At 47.6% G+C, this 22387-nt stretch overlaps 1 protein-coding gene across 1 annotated transcript; it reads right to left on the reverse strand.

The window, feature by feature from the left end:
- Window positions 1-1310: 1310 nt before the first annotated feature.
- On the reverse strand, window positions 1311-20434 carry LOC125704478 (methylcytosine dioxygenase TET2-like). The gene is made up of 10 exons (XM_048970056.1): window positions 20183-20434; window positions 9192-11759; window positions 8886-8976; window positions 8714-8807; window positions 8407-8615; window positions 7577-7727; window positions 7354-7443; window positions 7116-7253; window positions 5519-5870; window positions 1311-5397 (listed from the first exon to the last, which is right to left on the reverse strand). Exons 2-10 carry the CDS (start codon window positions 11713-11715, stop codon window positions 4091-4093), a joined length of 4956 nt encoding a protein of 1651 aa, XP_048826013.1. The 5' UTR covers window positions 11716-11759; window positions 20183-20434; the 3' UTR covers window positions 1311-4090.
- Window positions 20435-22387: the final 1953 nt, after the last annotated feature.

The raw sequence follows: 22387 nt of genomic DNA on the forward strand, positions 1-22387 counted from the left end.
TGCAGGACACCTCCCTGCTTAACAAATCCTCTAAGACTTCCCGCAATCACAGCACACAACCTCCAATCTCCTCTGTCTTTATGCAGCAGTTTCCCAGCACAATTCCACCAAAGAGACAAAGTAATATCTAGAATCCACCACCCCACCATCGGAGGGAATTGATCCATTTTCCAGCTTCTTGGACTTATTCACATTAAAGTTCAGTTGTCCCATGATATCTGACATGTTGTCATTTGGCAACGTGTATGTGTTTGAACATCTAGGAGATCTGAGTGTCTTGACAATATGAAAGCTGCAAGCTGTCCGTGAATAAAAGTGATTTACTACAGACAGTGAACAGGTTCCTCACGGGTGTCAGTGGTGTGTCACTCAACACAAAAGGAACGATTTAAATACGCACTTGTACCATCTGAAGACTCACGTTACCTGCAGCTCAAGTTAAACCAGAATAGATAATCACAGAGAAACATGAGGGCGGAAAGAAAAGTAATGACAATAAATGAGATTTGTGCATAAGCTGCTGTGAAGCATGTCTTTCATAGCTACCAAAAATGGCCTCCTTTAGAAATATATATATATATATATATATATACACGCATGAACCTTTACAGTTAATTCCAGATTTGGAAAAAGGACCAGGAGATATCAATCTAATCTATGAATATCAAATGAAGCAGAAGTAAAATTTGAAAGATACGTTTCCTGTTCCCTAACTGAAATGAATGTGCGGCAGTTTGCATATTTTGGCAGATGGTGTTTGACCTGTTTAACCGATGCTAGGATCATTTTTCCGGTGCTTTTGCTTCAGCTTGATTCAGTATGAACACATTTTTTTCAGTTATATACTTGATACTCAAACAGCTTGGGCTGGAAACATATATGATAGGAATTTTCAGTTATCCAGTGGAAATGATCCACCAGTCACACAGTAACATGTGAAAGTAAACAACGATCTTACATAGTTTACCACATCAACTATTACATGGATACAAGTATCCCCAAGATGACAATTTTGTCTTATTTAACGCATACAGCCACATATATTAGTGATTCTTAATTATTTCTCTTTTCACTTATCACATCCTGCTCTCCATGACATGGAGAGGAGGGTGGGGGAGCTGGGGGCTAAGAGGCTCACAGGCATGTAAGCACTGTGCTAAGGGTTAGGGTTCGAAGCAGTGACCTTCCCATCACAGACACAGAGGCTTATCAGTTTAGAAAGTAGTTGAATTTTAAATGGATTGTGTGTGTGTGCTGGTCATTATGAGATCACAAGAAAGACACATAACAATGATCCCAGAACTCAAATATGCTTTAAATAAATATAAATTTTAATAGAAACACCCACATCTCAGCAATATCAGGAATGATATAATGAACAGTTTTCAGAAACTGCATTCAGTACATTGCAATGCTTACAGTATTCAGCATCATCATTTATAGGGTATTTGTAAAGCACACCAAACACCACGGAAGATGGGAGCTGTTCAGATTTACAAGCAACGCCGTACATTTTACAAGCCATACCTTTAGTGTGTACCAGATGCCGTGGAGAGCACACATTAGCCATTCCGGCATGAGCCGCTCTGGTCCTTCAGTGTCAGCCGAGCTCCACAAGCCATTCAAGTAATTCCCTCCCCATGCAGAAGGCATCCGGCTGGTTTCCGGCAGCGACACCCCCACTGTCGGTCCATGCCCTGTCTAGCTGCTATGGACACTCGGATCTGTACCCAGACCTTTCATTTCACCCAAACAGCATTTCACCAGGTATCTCCCATTCAGCCCTGAACGCTGCAAGACTCACAGCCTGCTCTGTTTACAAGAGAACATTCATTAGGTGTATTTAATGGTAAGAACTCATCCATTTTAACTGACTATATATTTACTGTGGGTAAATTCATCCATTTTAACTGACTGGAGCTACAAAGGATATGTCAAATTTATATTAACATTTTAAATTGAACAATTTTCAGATCCAGGTTTATTAATACACATGCATGTTGCATGAGTGAGATTCTTTACAAGGTGTAATACAGTTTACCTGTAACATTTATACCTCAACATTTAGTTTAGTCATATACATTTATTTTTTACACAAAAGAAGTGCTTTCACAAATGATTGTATAAATGATATATTGGAGTGATTTGTTACATACAACCTTAGGTTCAACCAAATAAAAAAAATAAAAACAAACACAAAAACAATAATTTATACGATAATGACTAAACAAAGTTTGCGTGGGTTATGATCTGCTAACACAGAGTCATACGATGCACATTCATTATATTCATCTTCATGATCTTTGTCGGATGCCGGATGGCGTTTGTTTCACCTTAAGTGCCATTCGTTTCCCTTTACTCGAGTCAGTGCATGCGGTTCTTTGACGTTCAACGATGTCTTTACACTTCAAAATTACACACACACAAACTAAAGGTAATATTCCTGTAGAATGAATTTGCATCATAGTATACAGTATATACAGGCAGGATTCAAACCCATGAGGAGGAAAACGTGTCGATATACAAGAGGTTACGTAACCTTAGAAAATGGACTCAAATATCCCTGCTTTTGCTATAAAAGAAACACTTGAAGTTCAAGTTATATATATATAACAGACTAATTTGAAAAACAGTAAATGATGCATTTTGCATCGTTCTGATCTAATGGTTTTTGATGAATATGATGACATATAAACCTAGAGTTTTTATCCACTAAGTTATACTCATATTGCCAACTGAGTTCTGAGGTAATATGACAATCATTCATCACGTCCTGACCGCTCATAAAAACTGTCACATTATACATAGTTACAGAAGGTCGATAGCACCATTTGAAAGAAAATCAGCTAAACCCAAAAAAGAAATATTTTCTTTACAGTACTAAAATCTAAAGCAGACAATTTTAAAAGGCCAGAAATTTAATTTACTGTACAAATATGTTTCTCTTATATTATACACGTACAATACACTTTAAAAACCACACGGCAAGCCAGCTGCTTTTGAAACCAGTATGCAAACATATCTAGAGTTAACAGTGTTTAATGTATCTTCTCTGAACATTTTTGATCATTAGAAAAGTCGTAGCTAATCCCAGAAGGTTGTTTTTGTTTAAAGGAACTGCTCTGAATGTTGTTACAGTTGTCCGGTTAGTGGAATGACCCGGAACAGGGAAAGGGAATCGTTACATCACGCTGTGCATGTGCATCTTCAGAACGGTGCTCTTAAAATGGCTCAATCTTAAACAATATTAAAAATAAGAATATTTTCTCTTTTCACTTCTACCTTTATTTATTCATTTATTATTTTATTTTTTATCATTGAAGCACCACAATAAATATGTGTAAAAACCCGTTTTCAAACTCCCAGAACACAGGCCATTTAATAACTGAAGTTGTATTTCTCATTAATAATAACATCCATTGGCTCTTTAATGGCTGGAATACTTTACTGTAACTATGGATGCAGGTGTAGCATTATCTGAATAATAATATTTTAAATAAAAACATTATGAAAATGTTTAGCCGTCTATAAAATCTGGCCACTGCATGTTTCAAATCCCGGCACCAGTTGTTGATTGGAAATGCATCTTTTAAAACTTTTTAAAAACATCTGCAAGTGACACATGAACATGAAGGCAGTTGAATAGGAATCTTGTTTTACTGATATCTTATTTTTAGCACCATGAATTTACTTACTCATCAAGTCTGTGTTTCTTGCTTGCTTAAATAAACTCATTCAGTTAAAAAGAAGAAAAATGAAAATGGAAATTTGTTTCCATTAATAAGCGTCCTGATGCATAGGACGAGAAGCACCACAAGTTTAGTACAGCAGTAACAAAAAATAAATAGATTTTGCCCCACGGTAACACCAAGAAGAAAAGCTCAGCCTGGGGTCCGTGTCTGACCGGGCTGCACACTTTGCCATTTTTACTCCTTATTCATCATTCATACTATCCTTTGCATAGAATCTGAGGGTGTATCATGAACTGAACTTTCCATCACTTGTAAGATCTGGGGTCATGAGGTTTAGAATGAATAAAGAATTAAGAGAATTACTCCTGAATTTATGGTTGCAGACCTGAATATGAACGCTAAACCAAGGTGCTGTAGGATCCTGTTACCTTAGTGAAGACGTATGGTGCCGTGTACATGTAGGTGTTGGTGGTGCTGGACACCGAGCCCTGGGTCATGGCTCGGATGTCGTGGCTGCATGACGGGTCCAGGAACTGCAGCAGGTGGCTTTGCTCCCGCTTGATCTTCTTGCCTTTGCTGGGTGTCGTCTCATTGCCATTCCTCTCTGCATCCTCCTCCTTCTCACGAGCCTTCTCGGCCATTTTGGCCTCCCACGCTGCCAACCCGTGCTTGGCCTCATTCAGGTTCTTGTGCTGGTAGAAGACCAGCGAGATGCGGGTCGGGTGATTCCGGTCCGGCTTCTTCAGTGGCGTAGTGGCATGTAGCTCTCGCTTGGCACATTCAATGAGGATGGAGCCGTGGCTGGGAGCTATCGCAATGCCCCCGATGTTTGGATCCAGGAAGTTGTGCTCATTGTCTGACCACTCTTCCTCATTTTTAGCAGACTTAGGCCCCCCTGATTCTGGCTGTTCAAGGCCACCTTGCATGTTGCCATTGGGCAGCCCAAAGCCCGGCTCAGTGGAGCTCTCTGTTCCCGGAACCTTCCCGTTGATGCCACGCAATTCCATCTCTGCGACGTTATGCACATGGATAGAGTCTTGAGCTGGGCCGAACATCTTAAAAGCTTGGGCAAAGTATGAGTTGGGAGCTGCACCATATTGACTGCTTTTATTCATGGCTCCGTAGTCTGGATGGGAAGAAGGCTGTTGAGATATAGCCTCCATGTACTGAGGGTCACACCTACCATTAAGGCTAAATGAGGGAAAAGGACCCATTGGATGCACCGTAGAAGCTGAGTTACATTGGCCGTAGCTGACTTGAGCACCAGGGTCTGCATGCTGAGGCGGGTAGCCGACTCCAAAAGGAGGCTGGCTGGCATACTGCGGCGGGTACAGCTGAGGCCCTTGAGATGGGTAAATGTTGAGATGCTTTACATTTGAAGAGTAGTATGGATTAAAGGCGTCCACAGGGACTGCTCCATTGCATGGGTATCCGGGGTAGAGATTCCCCTTGTTCAAAGGACCTGGATAAGAACTTGCAGGATGCGGTTCACTTGGAACACGCAAAGTAGATGGATAGCAGCTGCCACTTGCTGGTGATTTTGAGAATGGGTCGGCCTGGTGTGGAAAGTGGCCGTAGTTTGGCTGCGGGTGCTGTGGGGAGCCTGGGTAAGGGGGGGGCGGGCGGAGCTGCTGGTGCTGTGTCACTGATTGGGGCTGATGGGCCAGTGCTGTGGCAGCCATGTGAGAGGGGCCTATATGGGGACCTTCAGAGAAACACAGAGAAGAAATTAGCAGGGAAAGTATTCCATTACTTAAGCAATAAGTGGTTGGCGAATCAGAATATGGATGATGGTGGAACAGGCCATGTGCTTGACCTCACCGTACCTGATTCTGCTGCACTCTGTGCATCTCCTGTGTTCTCCTGCTTCAGTTTCACCTGAAGAGCTTTCTCACCCTTGGAATTGGGTGTGTCAGGGTTCGGGGGCTTGCTGGCTGATGCCTTCCTGTTCTCCAGCCTTCTCAGACGGCAGGGCTTCGCCGGCTCAGGCAGCTTGCGCACTTCCCGCCGGAAGACGCTCAGCACCTGGATGGCACCCGAATCTACCTTCTTTTGCTGGCCCTCCACGCTTCCAAACTCGTCGGTGGGGGACACTGTGTACAGGGGCAGAACGTGCAGCTGCTCATCTTCAGGGATCTTCCCGATCTGCCGGTTGTCTTCTCGAGTCAGAGTGCACACCTGCAAAAAGCATCAACACAGACACAAGCTCATGGAAGAGTTCCAAAAGGTACGGAGAGCAGTCCCGACAGCCACAGGGAGCAGTCCCCAGAGGCAAAGAGAGCGGTCCCAACAGCTGTGGGGAGCAGTCTCGACTGTGGCAGGGAGTAGTCCTGAAAGCCGTGGGGAGCAGTCCCAACAGCCACAGTTTGCAGTCCCAACAGCCACAGTTTGCAGTCCCAACAGCCGCAGTATGCAGTCCCCACAGCCGCAGTATGCAGTCCCAACAGCCACAGTTTGCAGTCCCAACAGCCACAGTTTGCAGTCCCAACAGCCACAGTTTGCAGTCCCAACAGCCACAGTATGCAGTCCCCACAGCCGCAGTATGCAGTCCCGACAGACGCAGTATGCAGTCCCGACAGCCACAGTTTGCAGTCCCGACAGCCGCAGTATGCAGTCCCCACAGCCGCAGTATGCAGTCCCAACAGCCACAGTTTGCAGTCCCAACAGCCACAGTTTGCAGTCCCCACAGCCGCAGTATGCAGTCCCAACAGCCACAGTTTGCAGTCCCAACAGCCGCAGTATGCAGTCCCCACAGCCGCAGTATGCAGTCCCAACAGCCACAGTTTGCAGTCCCAACAGCCGCAGTTTGCAGTCCCCACAGCCGCAGTATGCAGTCCCGACAGACGCAGTATGCAGTCCCGACAGCCGCAGTATGCAGTCCCCACAGCCGCAGTATGCAGTCCCGACAGACGCAGTATGCAGTCCCGACAGCCGCAGTATGCAGTCCCGACAGACGCAGTATGCAGTCCCCACAGCCGCAGTATACAGTCCCGACAGACGCAGTATGCAGTCCCGACAGCCACAGCATGCAGTCCCCACAGCCGCAGTATACAGTCTCGATAGACGCAGTATACAGTCCCCACAGCTGCAGTATGCAGTCCCGACAGCCACAGCATGCAGTCCCCACAGCCACAGTATACAGTCTCGATAGACGCAGTATACAGTCCCCACAGCCGCAGCATGCAGTCCCCACAGCCACAGCATGCAGTCCCCACAGCCACAGTTTGCAGTCCCCACAGCCGCAGTATGCAGTCCCCACAGCCACTGTATGCAGTCCCCACAGCCACAGTTTGCAGTCCCCACAGCCACAGTTTGCAGTCCCCACAGCCACAGTATACAGTCCCCACAGCCGCAGTATGCAGTCCCCACAGCCACAGTATGCAGTCCCCACAGCCACAGTATGCCACAGCCACCCCTGCTTACCACTGTGCTGCCTCCTTGCATGTTGTGAAGGTCTCTGTGAGCATGAGCACAGAAGTCCATGCAGACGGTGACCCCAGAGAATGGCCGGCCCTCCTGCAGCCCCAAGCGGCAGCTCTGTGCCCGGTTCTCATGCTCCACCTACACACAACATCTTTGTGTTCAGATATCCGTTATGGACATAATCAAAGTGAAACGTACAACTTGACAATAAGATGCGGGTACAGTTGGTCTTCTTTACCTGGTTAGAATATGCATCCGGTGCCATTTTCTTATAAACAGGAGCTATTAAAGTAGCAAGATTCTGCAGGTTTTTTTCTACTTTCACTTCCTATTAAAGAGACACATCAGTTAACATTGAATTATCACTGAGTAGCAGAGGATGTTTCGCAGAGGATACAGGATCCTGTGCGTGAGGTCTTCTGTTCTGATACATCTGAGTAGTGAATGTTCTATTGTCTCACCTCTTTGGGGTCATCCACAAGCAGCTTGAATTTTCTGGGGGTTTTACTTCGGGCAAACTTGCAACCATTGTAGTACATGCTCCAGGAGCAGCCGAAGGAGAAGGAGGCTCCACACGTGTCGGAGTTCCAGCCCTGGCAGGCACATGTTCTCCTAAGCAGGAAGGAGCAGACTTTAAGGCCCTGCACTCACACGGTTTGAAGGCATGTGTCATTGTAAACACGCACTTCATTCATAACAGAGCAAGAGTAAAGCTGAGTGAAACCTTAGCAAAGTGCTTTGCATGTGGCTTCCATGGGACCATTTCAGATACGCAGCCCTGACTTAGCACGCTGGGACTGCAGTGACAGTGACTTCTCTGGCATGTTCACAGTACAGCAAAGTTCCTTCTCTTGATCTGAGATACAGCTTTCTATCATAACTATAGCAGAAATACTCAAGATAATCCAGGCTTATACTTCTTTAGTGTATTTTAATAATCTATTGCACTGATAACTAGTTACAAGTGAATCTGGAATTCTAAGTGATAGGCATGTTAATGCACATTATGCTTTTTTGTGAGAGATGCATCTTCCTTGTGGCTTGAGCATAGAGTTCAAACCAGCAAATGGTTCTGTAGAGCAGTGTTTCCCAACCTAGACCTCGGGGAACCCTGTCAGTCCACGGACTAGGTTAGGAAACACTGCTGTAGAATGACCGGCCCTCCACTGTGTAACCATACACTGTCAGTCTGAGATCTGTAAGCTGCATCTCACTATATCAGCTGTGTAGGAGGTCTGGGGATCCCCATTGCAGAGTGGCAATATCCATACTGATGGCTATGGACACTTACTCTTCATTGAAGGCACATCTGCGGTTGGTCAAGACCCCGTGTTTGGTCAGGGTGTCACTGAGCTCTGTGTAGAGCTGGTCGGCCAGGCTGGTGAGGATGCCCTCCCAGATGAGAATCACAACCACGATGGCGGCCGTCGCACATGTATGACCGGCCCGTTCCCGGACCAGCACCAACAGCTTCTCCTCCTCACTGCCTCGTCGGATCACCTGCCCAGACCCCAGTAGATGGCATTGACCTTACTTCATATACACATGCATACACTAAAAGCAACGTTCTTTCCCTCTGGTCGGTATCTTGGTCTCACCCATTTGGCTATTGGGCATCCCTGGTTGCTCCTCCCCTCCTTTCCGGTGTAAACCACCTTTTCGATCCTGATAGAACTGCCAGTCTGACCAAACCTTAAAAAGGCATGAAAGCAGTGTGAAGATGCCATTAGGAAGATGCAAGGGAAAGCGTGGGGTGAAAGTCAACCATACCTCTTTTCCATAAGCTCCCGTATGGCTGCTACGTTTGGGGCTGCTCCTAAGTGAGTGTAGTAGGGTCCTTCATCTCGCTCGCTGAGTTGCTCTGCCCAACACAAAGACATTTGACTTTACAGCCAGTATTCAGCATAACATACATGCATTTATTCATACCAAAAGAACACTGATTAATGTTACAGAAAATTGTTCTTGCAGTTTATTAAGAAACTCAAGTTGTATATTTGTGTGTTTCACTAGCCAAAGGTCTTCAGTACAATGGTGGATGAATGACAGATGTAAAATGCTGACGGTCCCCCTTACCGACACAGTGACAGGATGGAATCTCATATTGCGTTTTCACAGGCATGTCTAGCAGGCTTTTGACTCGAGGGTCCAGCAGTCTTCTGGGAGATTCGAGGAAAGTGCTAAGACTGGACACTGAGTTCTTCTCATGATTGACTTGCAACGAGCTGTTTTTCTCAGCTGTAGGTCCTGTGTCTACGCCCTCGAGGTTTGCATGCATTGACAGGACGGTCACAGGACCCGAAGTCTCCACCTTGACTTTATTAGGCAACTTCATGGCCAGGGGATCTCCTCTATGCAAGTTAGCTGCTAGCTGGTATTGCTTTAAGTGATGTTCCGTGGTGGTGATAATGCTATCCTGCTGCAATGCACAGGTAGCGTGTCGTTCCTCCTGCTTCACGGGTATCTGAGGAGAAGGGTTTCCAGTCTCCTGAATGTGATGTGTGCTTAGAGACTCCAATCCCAAGTCATTCTCTGTTTTAATAGCCTTTAGCCGGTATTTAAAATCATCTTGGGTTTTCTGGTGCTCCTGTCTCTCCTGCTTCTGCAGCAGGTACATCCTAAGGGCTGCGTGTCTCTGGAGTTCCCGTTGCTGTGGAGTCTGAAGCAGCCCTTGCTGCGAGCAACATCCCCGTGACTCTGCTTTAAGACACATCTGTAAGGTCGAACATTCCGGCCCCTGTGGTATCGACATGTCATGAGGAAACTGAGCCCTTTTTCGCATTAGTGTTGGTGCTGCTGGGACCTGCAGAACCTTGTTTTGGTTTGGCACAAGTTGTTGCTGTTGCATGCATTGTTTTTTGGCCATAGGCTCATGAGCATCTTCTGACTGCAGGGGGAGCCGTGCCGTTCTGTCAAATTTATAATTATCGCCAATTCCTGCATCATTGGCGTCATTATACGTCTGCATCAGCCCATGCTGAGGTTGGTTGATGTGATCAAACCTTTTCTTGTAGGACAGGTGAGGGTATTCTTCATGTTGTTGCATGCTGGACATCTTGAAATCTTGTGTTTGAGCACCTCCTGTGGGTTCAGCACTGCCTGCTTCTATGTGTCTTTGATGCAAATGGGAATCAAAGGTCTTCCATGCTTGTACAGGAGGGGAGGAATTCAGATCGATCCAGCTCAGATCACGGCTCACCCTTCCTGACTGGGATGTCCCATCAGCGCCTCTTTTGAGAGCCAGGGCATTTTCAGCTCTCCTTATTTCTTCTGCATTTCGCACTGATTGAGTATGAAGAGCTTGATCACACTTCAAATCTGGAATATTTTCCACCAGGTTTGTGGGGGTTTGTTGGTTTGACAAATCTGGCCCAGCAAGGTTCTGTAGACCATAATGAATATCTTGTCCACGGCTGTCTGCCTGCTGCTGGATGCCCAACTGGACCTGCTGTTCATATTTCTGGGAAAGCAGGGTGCTATTCGAGGCCAGTAAACAGTCCTCAGGGTCTGACCCTGCATTTTCTATGATTTGTAGGACAGCTTCATCGCTGAAGGAGTCTGGGCTGCCAGTGTCACCTGTCTGAGATGGAATTCCCAGGAACGTCTCCTTCAGTTTCTCACTCGAACCCTGATAAATGTCAGTGGGATGCAGACAGTTGTGCAGCCTCCCCGTCGTGTTCTGATTGTGTAACATAAGTGGGTCCCTTCCAGGGACAAGCTCCTCCTGGACCGCTCCTTCTGAGATATCCTGAGGACGGAGCTGCTGCTGAGGCTGTTGGGATTCCATCAACAGCGCTCTGCCGTAGTCCACGCGGCTTCCTGCTTCCACAAAGTTTTTGTCCCGTTGACCATAAGAAGGGATTTGGGGTAATGTAGGCAAACCTGAGGTAAGGAATGGAGAATGCACGACCCGTTCAGGAGCATCCTCTGTAGCTAGATGCTTGGTTGCATTCTCTTGAGGTGGTGAAGGAGTGCTGTGGTCTGGGTAATACTGACACAGTGCTTCTTCCAGAGTGTTGCTGTTCAGGCCCTCCCTGGCGGCCGAGGTCATTGTAGCACCATTAGACTCTGCTGCTGTTGGTTTGCCCCTCCCATGTGAAAAGACACCCCCCCCCTCAGCAAAGGCGCAGATTCTCGTATCCGACCGCTGCTCCTGTAAAGCATCACAGTCCACTTCTTCTGCCTCTGTAAACTCAGAAAAACAGTGCTGGTCGCTTTTGCTTAAAGGGATTCCTACGCTGTCTGCCTCTCCATTTACCTTGGGATCCACGCGGCACTCTTTCTCCTGGTGAGGTCGCTGTGATGGCGGCTCGCTACAGGCATGCTTTATTTCGCCGTTGGTCCTGTACGAGTTATTTTCAAACATATTCTGTGCATCAGCAGAGCAAGAATGGATTTGGTGATGCCTCTTCATCTGGCTAACCTCTGTGTAGCCTTTGAAGTGGTTCCAGGTGTCATTCCCATTGACTTCCTGAGTGAATCCTCCTGGTAGCTGGTTTCCATTTTGCAGTTTGGAGATCTTGTTTCCGTTCAGCTGAGGACTGGGAGGTGAATGTATCAGTCTTTCTTCCTCCTCATGATTGGCCTGCTCTGTTTCCATCTGGTCAGCACTGGCTCCATGCACAGGGCGGTCCTCTTTGTCTCCTGAAGGAAATCAGAAACCGAGTTGTAAGGATTCCTAAATTATGGACAGATCTACACACATTAATATATAAATCGATATAAGTTGAAGTCAGAATTTTCTACATATAATTCATCTATAAACTACACAGATACTTCTGACTGCAGGTTTGGCTGCTGAAGGTGTGTATTTTACTGTAATTTACCAAGCATGTAAAGGAACTGATACTTAAAAGGACCTTAATACACGTGAGCCATACTTTCCTATACATCCATTCATTTTCCGTAGCCCCTCATCCTATTCAGGGTCACAGGAGTTCCGGAGCCTATCACAGAGGCTTTGGTTACAAGGCAGGGAACAACCCAGGATGGGGCGCCAACGCATGTTTGCCCAGTGATAGAGATGGGATTCAGGCTCCGAACAACCAGTAGTGTGAGGGGTCTGCACCGCCCACCGAGCCACCATGCCCATGAGCACCACATCTAACATACATAGTGTGAGGGGTCTGCACCGCCCACCGAGACACCATGCCTATGACCACCACATCTAACATACATAGTGTGAGGGGTCTGCACCGCCCACCGAGCCACCATGCCCATGACCACCACATCTAACTTGCATAGTTTGAGGGGTCTGCATGATTAAATAAGACAAATTTTGCACTGCAAGTTTTGAAGCACAAGACTCTTCCAACTGAGAATAAGCTGATCTAAAACAGTTTCCTTTACATTTTTAAGTAATCCTGGTACCATAATATACTTCAGATCTGAGAAATATTAGGAATATATGGCCTTATGAACTTAAATCTGCAGTGTAACAATGTGTGTGTAACAGACAAGCCCTACTGTGTCACTAAGGCACATGACCCTGATATAGAGGGATCCAGCTGATAAAGAAAGACACGGGCAGGACAAGCTGCTAAAGCTCCATTCAAACCTGGAACAGAGCGACTGCCAGGCAGCGTGTTACACCTTAGCCAGATCAGCAGCTGATATGGGAGGAGAGCTGGCTGAGTAGTACAGTGCTGTGACAGCAAACAAGGCCGTCCTGACAGCCTGCTCAGTCCACAGGCCAGAGACAGAGAGCAGAGCTGGGCTGTGGGAGTGTCCTGTTCACGCTCACTGACGTGCGGTTTGTCTGGAAGTGGCTGCTGAACCGGCTGGGGTTAATCATCAAACACTTAAGAAAATGAGGCCACTGCCTTATCCTATTGTCCAAACCGGTTTTGTGCTCTTCAACTGCTGCGTGTGTGTGCACATGTATGTGTGTGTCTGTATGTATGTGTGTATAAATACATGTGTGTGTGTGTGTGTGTTTATATATATATATATATATATATATATATATATATATATATATATATATGTGTGTGTGTGTGTTTATATATATATGTGTGTGTGTGTATGTGTGACTTATGATTAAAAATACTGAGATGATAACATTTAAAGTAAATGTCTGCCCTTCTTGCTCTCATCCACAGAACTGATTCTTCCCAGACTGCCTGGCCCTTTAAAAGGCAGACTCCAGTCCAGCAGCCCTCGCCAGCCGCTTCGCAGTTTACCGTTCACCCAGCTTCCTGCACACTTTGCCACAGTTACACCCACAGTGAGAAGCTCAGAGACACTGAGAGGGAGCAGAGAGGACGCGGACAGGCGACTGCAAACCGCCACTGCGTGCTCCTTTAAAATGGCCCAGCCTTTCCGGGGGGGGCTGTTTTTCAGCCTCTTAGGTCCAGCTCTTTCTCACCTATTCATATCTACACTATTTTAGGCTCTGTGTTAGTTTACATGAGGCCTGACTGGAATCGACTTACTGCAACCACGTAAATAACTTCAGGCTGGGTATTTTGGGAGGGGCCTGTACCTCCTGTATCCTATGATAATATGTTGCTTTGTGCCTCTTTTTGGGGGGGTTCCCATAATTATGGAACCCGTTGCACCCCAGGTCAATGACTGCCTGAGATCCCCCAGCAGTGCAGAGATGCACGTGCTAGCCAGCGTTCCTGTCAGAACCGGCCAGCTGCCGCCCTGCTCAACCGGTATTTACAGGAGCTGTGTGGCTTCCAGCTCCGAGCCCCAAGGCGGGGGGCCTGCTGGGTAAAGACAACGCCTCACTGCAGGAATCAGCCACGCACAAGGACCTGAAGGAAAACAGGCCAAAGGCTCCAAGCCTCTGCTTAGCAGGTAGATGGAGCGGCAGCAAGCGCTGGGTTGTCATCGTGTGGCGCTTGACAGAAGCAGAACCCCTTGACTAAAGGGGAACGAGAAACATCTCCACCCCCTCTGTCACTGAAAGTCGACCCAGCATGATAATGTCAAACCTCCTCGACACGCCTATAACCAACATTTTTCATCTTCTGGTAATTCTTGTAAAACCGCCGTTTGATCGAGGGCAAACGCAGAGGTGATGAATGACTCGCCTCGGGCATTTTTTCACTGGCTGCTTTGTGTCACGCGTCATAACGCCTGTTTGATGCCACAACTTTCCAGTATGGTCACTTTTTTCACACGGAATCACAGGATCCTCATTCTGAAGCACTGTCTCATTGCTCAGTCCTGTTGATCACACAAAGGCCCACAACCTTTATGCTGACTGGCAGAAGTTACCCCATCCTGGGGAGTGTTAGTTTTGTTTATAAAAACATCAAAAATATATTTGTCAACAACATTTTTTTCTGACAAAAACTAAATGAATAGGCGCCTTTAATGAAAACTAAGACGAATGCTTTTAAAATCATTGTTGATGAAAAATAAACCAAAGAAATATTTTACAAACAGACACCTGGACATATTTGCACATGACACAGACTGCCAGCAAATGAAGGGTATGGATGCAGTGCTGCAATTTTAAAAACTTGTACGTATATTTATAATTGGATAACACTAGTTGGGGCGCCATCAGCAAACCATCACGTCAGGCAGGATTCTGCTCCCATCCGCTGGGTCGGCCCACACGTTTCGGATTCTCTTACATGTTTGTTAAACCTCTCAATCCCCAAACCAAATGACAGCTTTTCAGATGTTTCCTTCAGGAATTCGAAACTCTAAAATTCTAAATAAAGAAAGCCAGATAACAACGGAAATCTGAATATGCTGTCAAAATTAACACTCGTCCTGGGCCCCTTCCTTCGGTCAAACTGCCTAATAACTAGGCCATTTGTACGGCTTCGGATCACCGCTTTAAAATTAGAAGTGGCCCTTTATGAGATGCACCTTCTCTGCCTCTTCTGCTTTCTGTTCCCTCACATCAGTGCGCCCGGTGACCGGCGGCGTGTGACATTATAGTAAGCAGCCGGTGAGTAAGCAGACTCCTCCACGCTGACTTTCATCCGTCATCATTCATTCGTTTTTTTTTTTTTTTCTCAGAATGGCGGCTTTTCCCAGCAATGAAAAAGATTCTCTCAGCGAGAAAACGTGCATTCAGTGCTTTCTGTCATTTTCCTGTCACTCCCCTGCACTAATGCTAGACAGGAAACACGATGGCGTAAGTGAGGTAGGGCCTCATTACACTGGAGAGAAACATGAAAACAAACACAGGCAGCAGCTTGTTGCCAGAACCTTTTAGTTTTTCTTAGCTTTCGCTATTTTGACACCTAAAGAGAACATTCCAGGTATTTTTAAAACAAACATCATGCAAGTTTTTAAACCAAACAACCATGACAGTGCAAGCAGGCAGCCGCATAGACCTCAGTCTCGACCTCCCTTCAGGAACTCAGGAGCATATCTGGCACCATCTGTGCGCCATACGCACGCCGCTCACCGTCAGACAGCACTCGTATTCAGCAGCGTGCGGTTGGAGGATGCGAGATTTTCTCCACCATCAGCTTTGTCACCTGAAGGTCAGCTTTCCAACAGTCCCTTCATAACTGACTGAGGTGTGTAACAGGAAATCGTTTCAAACTGAGGCCTGTGGGTGTCATTACACACCGACACCTAAGTGAGCATTACAGTGAGCTGTCACGCAGTTCACACACTCCATCCCTGGAGGACAGCCATGACGGGCAGCCAGCTATGTTTCTTCATATCTGCTTTTAAATGCTCACTCCGTGTCAGGTGCACCCGCCACACGCTGCTGTTCGGCAGGTTTCGTGTGCATTCGTCCATTTAGAAATATACGCAACAGCTAGTTAAGCAGGTATTGCATAGATTCATGGTGCCAAGCCTCATGCCACTTCATCTGCCAAAAATATTAATAATGTTCGCATCAGTAATCCTATATTCATTCTAATGTTAGGCTTCGGTTTTAAAAGCAATTAGCATTTGTGTGGATAGTTTCCATCTGGTGCGTAGGGGTTTCGCGTAGCTGCTTATTGTCCCAGGTCCGCTTTAAATTAGCCCACCGCTAAGGTAACACAAGGCAGCGGCTGCAGAGACAGGGCCTTCATTACCGCCAGGGCGCTAGGTGGCTGTGACAAACCCGCAGCTAACGCTAATGTGCTGAAGACGTGTGTACAGACAGACGCGGGGCCTCTGCCCTCATTGTCCCTCTGTTTGTCTGTCACTCATTACTGTGTGTGACGGCCTCAAGGCGCCGTGTGCTGAAAGCTGATGTCCGTGTAACCATGGCGACAGCTTATCGCCGCCAAAAGCCCTCCGCAGTAAATATTAACACGGTGAGGAGCACAAACGGTCAGTCAAGAAGCAGAGTACCTCTGTGTGGGACTGTGTTATAAAAGCTGGCCTGTCAGGTGTAAATGCTGACTTTAGTAAAGGCAATAGGAACATAAATACATGACATCTGAGGTCAGCAAAGGCACAGCGGACTTCAGGTGTAAAGCCTCTTGATTCCCCAGCAAAACAGCTCAGCTTTTATTTTAGAGTATTGATCCACTTTCTTTTCACTGCTCTATAAACTGCTAGTTTTCAATGTCTTCGCTTCCTACCCACCAACAATCGGCCTGGGACAATGGGCACGTCAGTGTGAGCAGATTGCCACTGATTCATTCAATCAACAGAAAAGTAATTAAGCATGCAGTGTTTTTATTGTGAGGAAGCAGCAGAGCTGAGCCTCATGTAACTTTTCGCAGGACACAAATACGATACAGTTGCCGATATTGTTCGAAGGCCATAATGCCTTTCGTGATCCGTGCGGGCTTTTCACGGGTGGCCAAGCAGACACAAACCCCCAAAGACAGACATGTAAACACTCAAACCCAGTGCATGTGTTTTCGCAGCTCTGCGTCGTGTTCGCAGCTCTGCATGTCGACAGTTCCGTAGTTCAAAAGCATAACACTGAAGTTTATGGAGGTTTCCAGTTTTGACTGTAATCTGAGGATATGTTCATTTCTGGCAGAGCCCGTGCATGAATCAAAACCGTGAGTCAAACACGGCTGTGTTTTGCTGACTGCTGATTTTCCGCCACATAAAAGGGAAACCAAATAACTAACAATATTTGATTAACCAGTAGTGTTAGTGACATGAAGGGGATGCCCCCCTCCCCCACGAGTGCCCCCCCCCCCCATCCCCCCCCCCACTGTCCTCACAGACCTGGCTTTGTGAAACGAGCGGCTGCTCTTGCCTCTGATGACACGTGACACCGGTGTCACACGGCTCAGCACATTTCATGAGAGTAACTGCATTTAAAGTCACAGACTGCATGTGAGAAAGTGGGAAAATCACATGACCATGAAAATCACATGACCATGAAGGGGAACCTTCTCGAAGGCTTCATGCCACAGACAGAGAGCGCATGAAGCTGAGGAGCACATCCATCCGCCTTCCATGCCTGCTAATCCAGGCTCAGTGAAGCAGGATACAGAAGACACTCCTTAGACTGGATGCCCAACATAATTTCTGAGGCTCATTCACAGTGTTACAACTGTAAACTGGAAGTGAACCAGTGAAGCACAAATGTGAGCCTATCAGAAGCACCTTGGTGGGTAACATTACGCTATTCGTAAAGGTTTACGAGCATGATGACAGAAATGTGCGGCAGGCTCCTCCCACCGAAACACGCAAACACGCACGCCGAGGACAGGGGGTGGGGACATGGGCAGGCCTGCGCTGTAGCGAGTCCACGTTATTCGCACGCGGGCCACCACGGCCGCAGCGGGCTGCCTTACGTGTGATTCTGCGGCATTACGTAACCACCCTGGGAAAACACGGGGATAGTGTTTGTAAACAGTCGGCCATGTGCCTGCGGACACGTGCAGAGCTTACGGGCCGGTCTGAACGTGGCCGGCGCTGCCTGTCCAACACCTTCGCCGGCAATGTGTCAAATCCGAATAACCAGCAACACTGACATCAAGACTGACTGTAAAATCTCGACCATCTGACATATTCACTTGCTAAAGATAGACCCTCACATGGAGCCCATAGGAGTGACAGCTTGGTACTTATTACCATGCAGCCTTTAGGAGTGATGACTTGGTAGCAATTAGCATATAACCTATAGGAGTGATGTCTTGGTAAAGTGAGCATGCAGCCTATTGGAGTGACTGCTTGGTAGCGGTTAGCATGCAGCCTATTGGAGTGACTGCTTGGTAGCTAGCGGTTAGCATACAGCCTATTGGAGTGACTGCTTGGTAGCGGTTAGCATGCAGCCTATTGGAGTGACTGCTTGGTAGCGGTTAGCATGCAGCCTATTGGAGTGACTGCTTGGTAGCTAGCGGTTAGCATGGAGCCCGTAAGTGTGACTGCTGGGGATAGTCTGACAAACTGAAGCAGCTGGCAGTAAGATGTGCCGGTGACAGCGTGCAGCGAGTAGCTGCGCTCTGAGCGCCACAGGTGGTATTGCTCGGACTCGGGGGCCCTGACACGCAGCCAGCCCCTTTGACAGCAGACGCAGCCAGTGTGCAAGTCTCTCACAGTGACTGCTTTTCACTGAGTTATGTGGCTGTCTAAAATGGCTGACAGATCAATGCACGCTTCCAGGGTGAAGTGACAGACAAAGGGAGGGGCCAAGATCAAAACCACATTAGTGATTCTTCCTCAGAGAAATGCCAGAGGCACTTTTTAACACCAGGATATTTTCTCTTCCATCTTATTTTCAATTAAAGTAGAGCATGGTTACAGTATAACAGAAACCAAACCAATGAATAAAATCGTATCAGCTGTCGCTAAGATCTACTTATCCTTCCATTAGCTTCAAGTAGCTGAGGCACCCTGACAAAAGACACGGTTGTATTTTTCACACCCAGTAGGGAAGCTCACGCAGCCAGTGAATGTGCCAAACAGACCGGCAGGCGAGGAAGCCCTGCTGCTACGAGGCTTCCTGATATTAATGCTAAATGAGCGTAAAGAAAGGAGCCAGATCTCCCAGAAAGCACTGAAATGTCATCGGATTTCTGAATTATACTTAAAACATTTTTGCACAGAAATGAAATCCATTTAATTGTGTTTAACAATCATATGATAAACACCATCTTCTTCTCTAAGTCTGCACAAACAGCCATTCAGATGCTAATGTGGCACTTTCAGGTAGCCCAGTACATCTCTGATGACGGGTCACAGCAGCAGCACCTCAGGACCCACACTATACAGTCAAAGTGGCTGGCATTAAGGGCCATGGAATCTCCCTCACACCTGCTCCAGTTTTCATCCAACCGTAAATTGTGGGTGAGCATTTTGCCTAAACATCATGCTGCCTCAGCAGTGTGACACTTTGTGGGCTTATTTAAGTCCCACACAATGATTAAAGGGGTAACTGGACATGCTACATGCATGAAAGCATTAGGTCATACATATATACGTTTGGTCTCCCCGTAGGTACGTCTCCCTATCAGCTCTCCTCACCCACATACAGCTTTCCTGCTCGAGCTCCTGATTTTGCTGGTCCTTTTTCGCTGGCATCACACCCCCCACCCCCCCCCCCCCCCCACCGCTGCCTTTGTGTCTCCCGTCATTTGCCGGTGAGTTGTACTGTGGCACCTAGCCCCAGGGACATGCGCTGCCGCCCCCCGACCCCAGCCGCTGTCTGTAGCCCCCCCCCCCCCCCCCCCCGAACTCCCCATTTATCTCGTCAGATGACAGAAAGCTTGCACACACGGGCGTGCAGAGAGAAAAAAAGGCACATGGACAAAGGAGAAAGTGTTGGAAAGGAGATAAGGTCTGTGGCACAGCAGGGGAGTCAACGCTGAGAGAAAACGGCAGCTCAAAGAAGCCGGAGAAGCAGGCAGAAAGAAAACAAATATTCCAAAGAGCAGAGAACACAGGAGCTTCAGCAGGAAACCGCCAGGCAGCCACGTCTGAAACACCCAGCAGCGCCTTAAAGCGCAGCAGCTGCGCTATTTTAGCTGAAGAGCCATTAACCATTGGAAACTGTACATAGACACATTGTCGGAAAAAAGGAAAAAATGTCAGCCATGTTGTGTGAGCTTTAATAAGCCCTCCTTATTACTGTCAGCCCTGGGCAGATCAGCACACAGAGGACTCGGCTTTCACATGGCGCTCACATGCAGAAGCACAGCTGTCCCTCGAGTATGAGAAAAAAGAGAGGCAGCCCTCACCTTGTTTTACGTCCCTCCACTTCACAGAATCCCAGCACAGCGTCCGCACTCCCCTTTAACAAGTCCTACTCGACCGCCATCTTGTTTCCTTCTGTTCGTCTATGAGACAGACAGGCCCCCACATCAATATTCATGGGTGGTTGTGACGTCACAGCTGGGGCGGCTGTGCGGGCGGTGAGGGAGACGTGTGGGGGCGCTGCGGCCTCTCCGAGCGGCGTCCTGGTGCTCTCGTGTGTGTGTGTGTGTGTGTGTGTGTGTGTGTGTGACAAGCGCTGCCTCACTGGCTAGCTGAAGTCATTGTGAATCATTCCCACACAAAGACCTGCTCGGTGCACTGGCGGCTGCCCCGAAGCCCCGGACTGGATCTCCTGGGACACGGCATGCCTTTTCTCAAGTTCCCTCACCCCCACCCCCTGAAGCCTGTCATGGTAATCCTCAGCAGAGAGCACGTATGTCGGCTCCACCCTTCATAAACCTCCTCTTTCTCTCTGCTGTGATATAGGAGGAGCTGCTCCAGCAGATTAAAGCTGATCACTGTGCTCCCTGCAGTCCAGGTCCGCTGTGGAGCAGCGTCTCCTGCAGTTACCATGTGTCTTGCTTTGCTCCACTTCCTGTTTACGTAATCCGTCTTTGCCGGGGGGGGCTTTCAGGAGCGAAGGCAGCCCTTCCTCCATTAAACACTGAGCGGCTCTCTGTGCTGCTGGGAGACGTGTTTTGCAATCTCCTTTTCAGTTCCTGCTCCTCTGATTATTTCTCATGTTTTGTAACAACTCTGGTGAAGGGCGTGATGCATTACATTCTGGCCATTAAGCAGGTGGTGAGGCTACCTGGAAGTGAGACCGTCTCCTACAAGTGAGTCATGGGTTGGGGGCTGGGCAGGCAAAGGTCGCTGAAGGTCGGAGGACGAAGAGGAGGAGGAGGGTGACTGGGGCAGGCAAAGGTTGCTGAAGGTCGGAGGAGGATGAGGAGGAGGAGGGCAGCTGAAGGATATGCTGCCCACACCACGCTGCAGCATGCCACTTTATAGCAGCAGTCTGACATATGTAACAGGTTGTTATTTTACTTTTAATTTATAATTATACAAGATTCTGTTTTCCTTTTTCTGTTTAACCTGATGGGCACAATATCCCTTAAACTTCCCATGATGCTCTTGTCTTGCATCGCCCCTCCCTCTGTCTTTTCCCCTTCATAAGGGTCCCGACCTCATTCCCTCTTCCCTTTGCTGTACTGCATACGTGGGAAGAGGTGAGGATCTAGTGGCAGGGTCCCCCGGGTTAATAAATCAGTTATTGTATAATTATTTGATTTATTATTCATCATAAGTAGGGGATAGAAAACATGTCTATATATAAGTATATACGTTGTCTTACTTTGTGCAGAGAGAGGGAGGGCCTGAGCACATGAGGGTTACCCCCTTTCCTTATTGTTCCCAACAGGTTCAATAAACTTCGGGAACGACAGCGGCGTCTGTTACATCCCTTCCTCCAGCACCCCACACACCCCTGATAACACCCTAAAACACGCCGCGGAGTACAGGCAGGGACTGGCCGGTTACACATACACTGTTTACCTCCCTTCCTCCAGCACCCCACACACCCCTGATAACACCCTAAAACACGCCGCGGAGTACAGGCAGGGACTGACCGGTTACACATACACTGTTTACCTCCCTTCCTCCTGCACCCCACACACTCCTTATAACACCCCGAAACACGACGCGGAGTACAGGCAGGGACTGACCGGTTACACATACACTGTTTACCTCCCTTCCTCCTGCACCCCACACACTCCTGATAACACCCTAAAACACGCCGCGGAGTACAGGCAGGGACTGACCGGTTACACATACACTGTTTACCTCCCTTCCTCCTGCACCCCACACACTCCTGATAACACCCTAAAACACGCCGCGGAGTACAGGCAGGGACTGGCCGGTTACACATACACTGTTTACCTCCCTTCCTCCTGCACCCCACACACTCCTGATAACACCCTAAAACACGACGAGGAGTACAGGCAGGGACTGACTGGTTACACATACACTGTTTACATCCATTACGTCTGTCCATTCATAAAAGCAGCCAGTCAGGTTCTCTGTGGTCAGGACTCTTTGCTGTGTACAGCAGTGCATCCAAAGAACATCCAATGTGATCTTATTCCTGTAGATAGATGCTCAGAAGCTGGAGATCACACACCAGTCAGAGC

Source organism: Brienomyrus brachyistius, chromosome 12 (assembly GCF_023856365.1).
Source record: "Brienomyrus brachyistius isolate T26 chromosome 12, BBRACH_0.4, whole genome shotgun sequence".
Lineage (NCBI taxonomy): Eukaryota > Metazoa > Chordata > Actinopteri > Osteoglossiformes > Mormyridae > Brienomyrus > Brienomyrus brachyistius.

Bases quoted from the DNA above. Each gene is read 5' to 3' on its own strand.
- LOC125704478 (XM_048970056.1), bottom strand. From the start codon at position 11,715: ATGGAAACAGAGCAGGCCAATCATGAGGAGGAAGAAAGACTGATACAT. The intron at 8,808-8,885 runs GTATGGTTGACT...TGCCTTTTTAAG, and splicing joins CGGGAGCTTATGGAAAAGAG to GTTTGGTCAGACTGGCAGTT. The intron at 5,871-7,115 runs GTAAGCAGGGGT...TGCTTTTTGCAG, and splicing joins TGCAAGGAGGCAGCACAGTG to GTGTGCACTCTGACTCGAGA.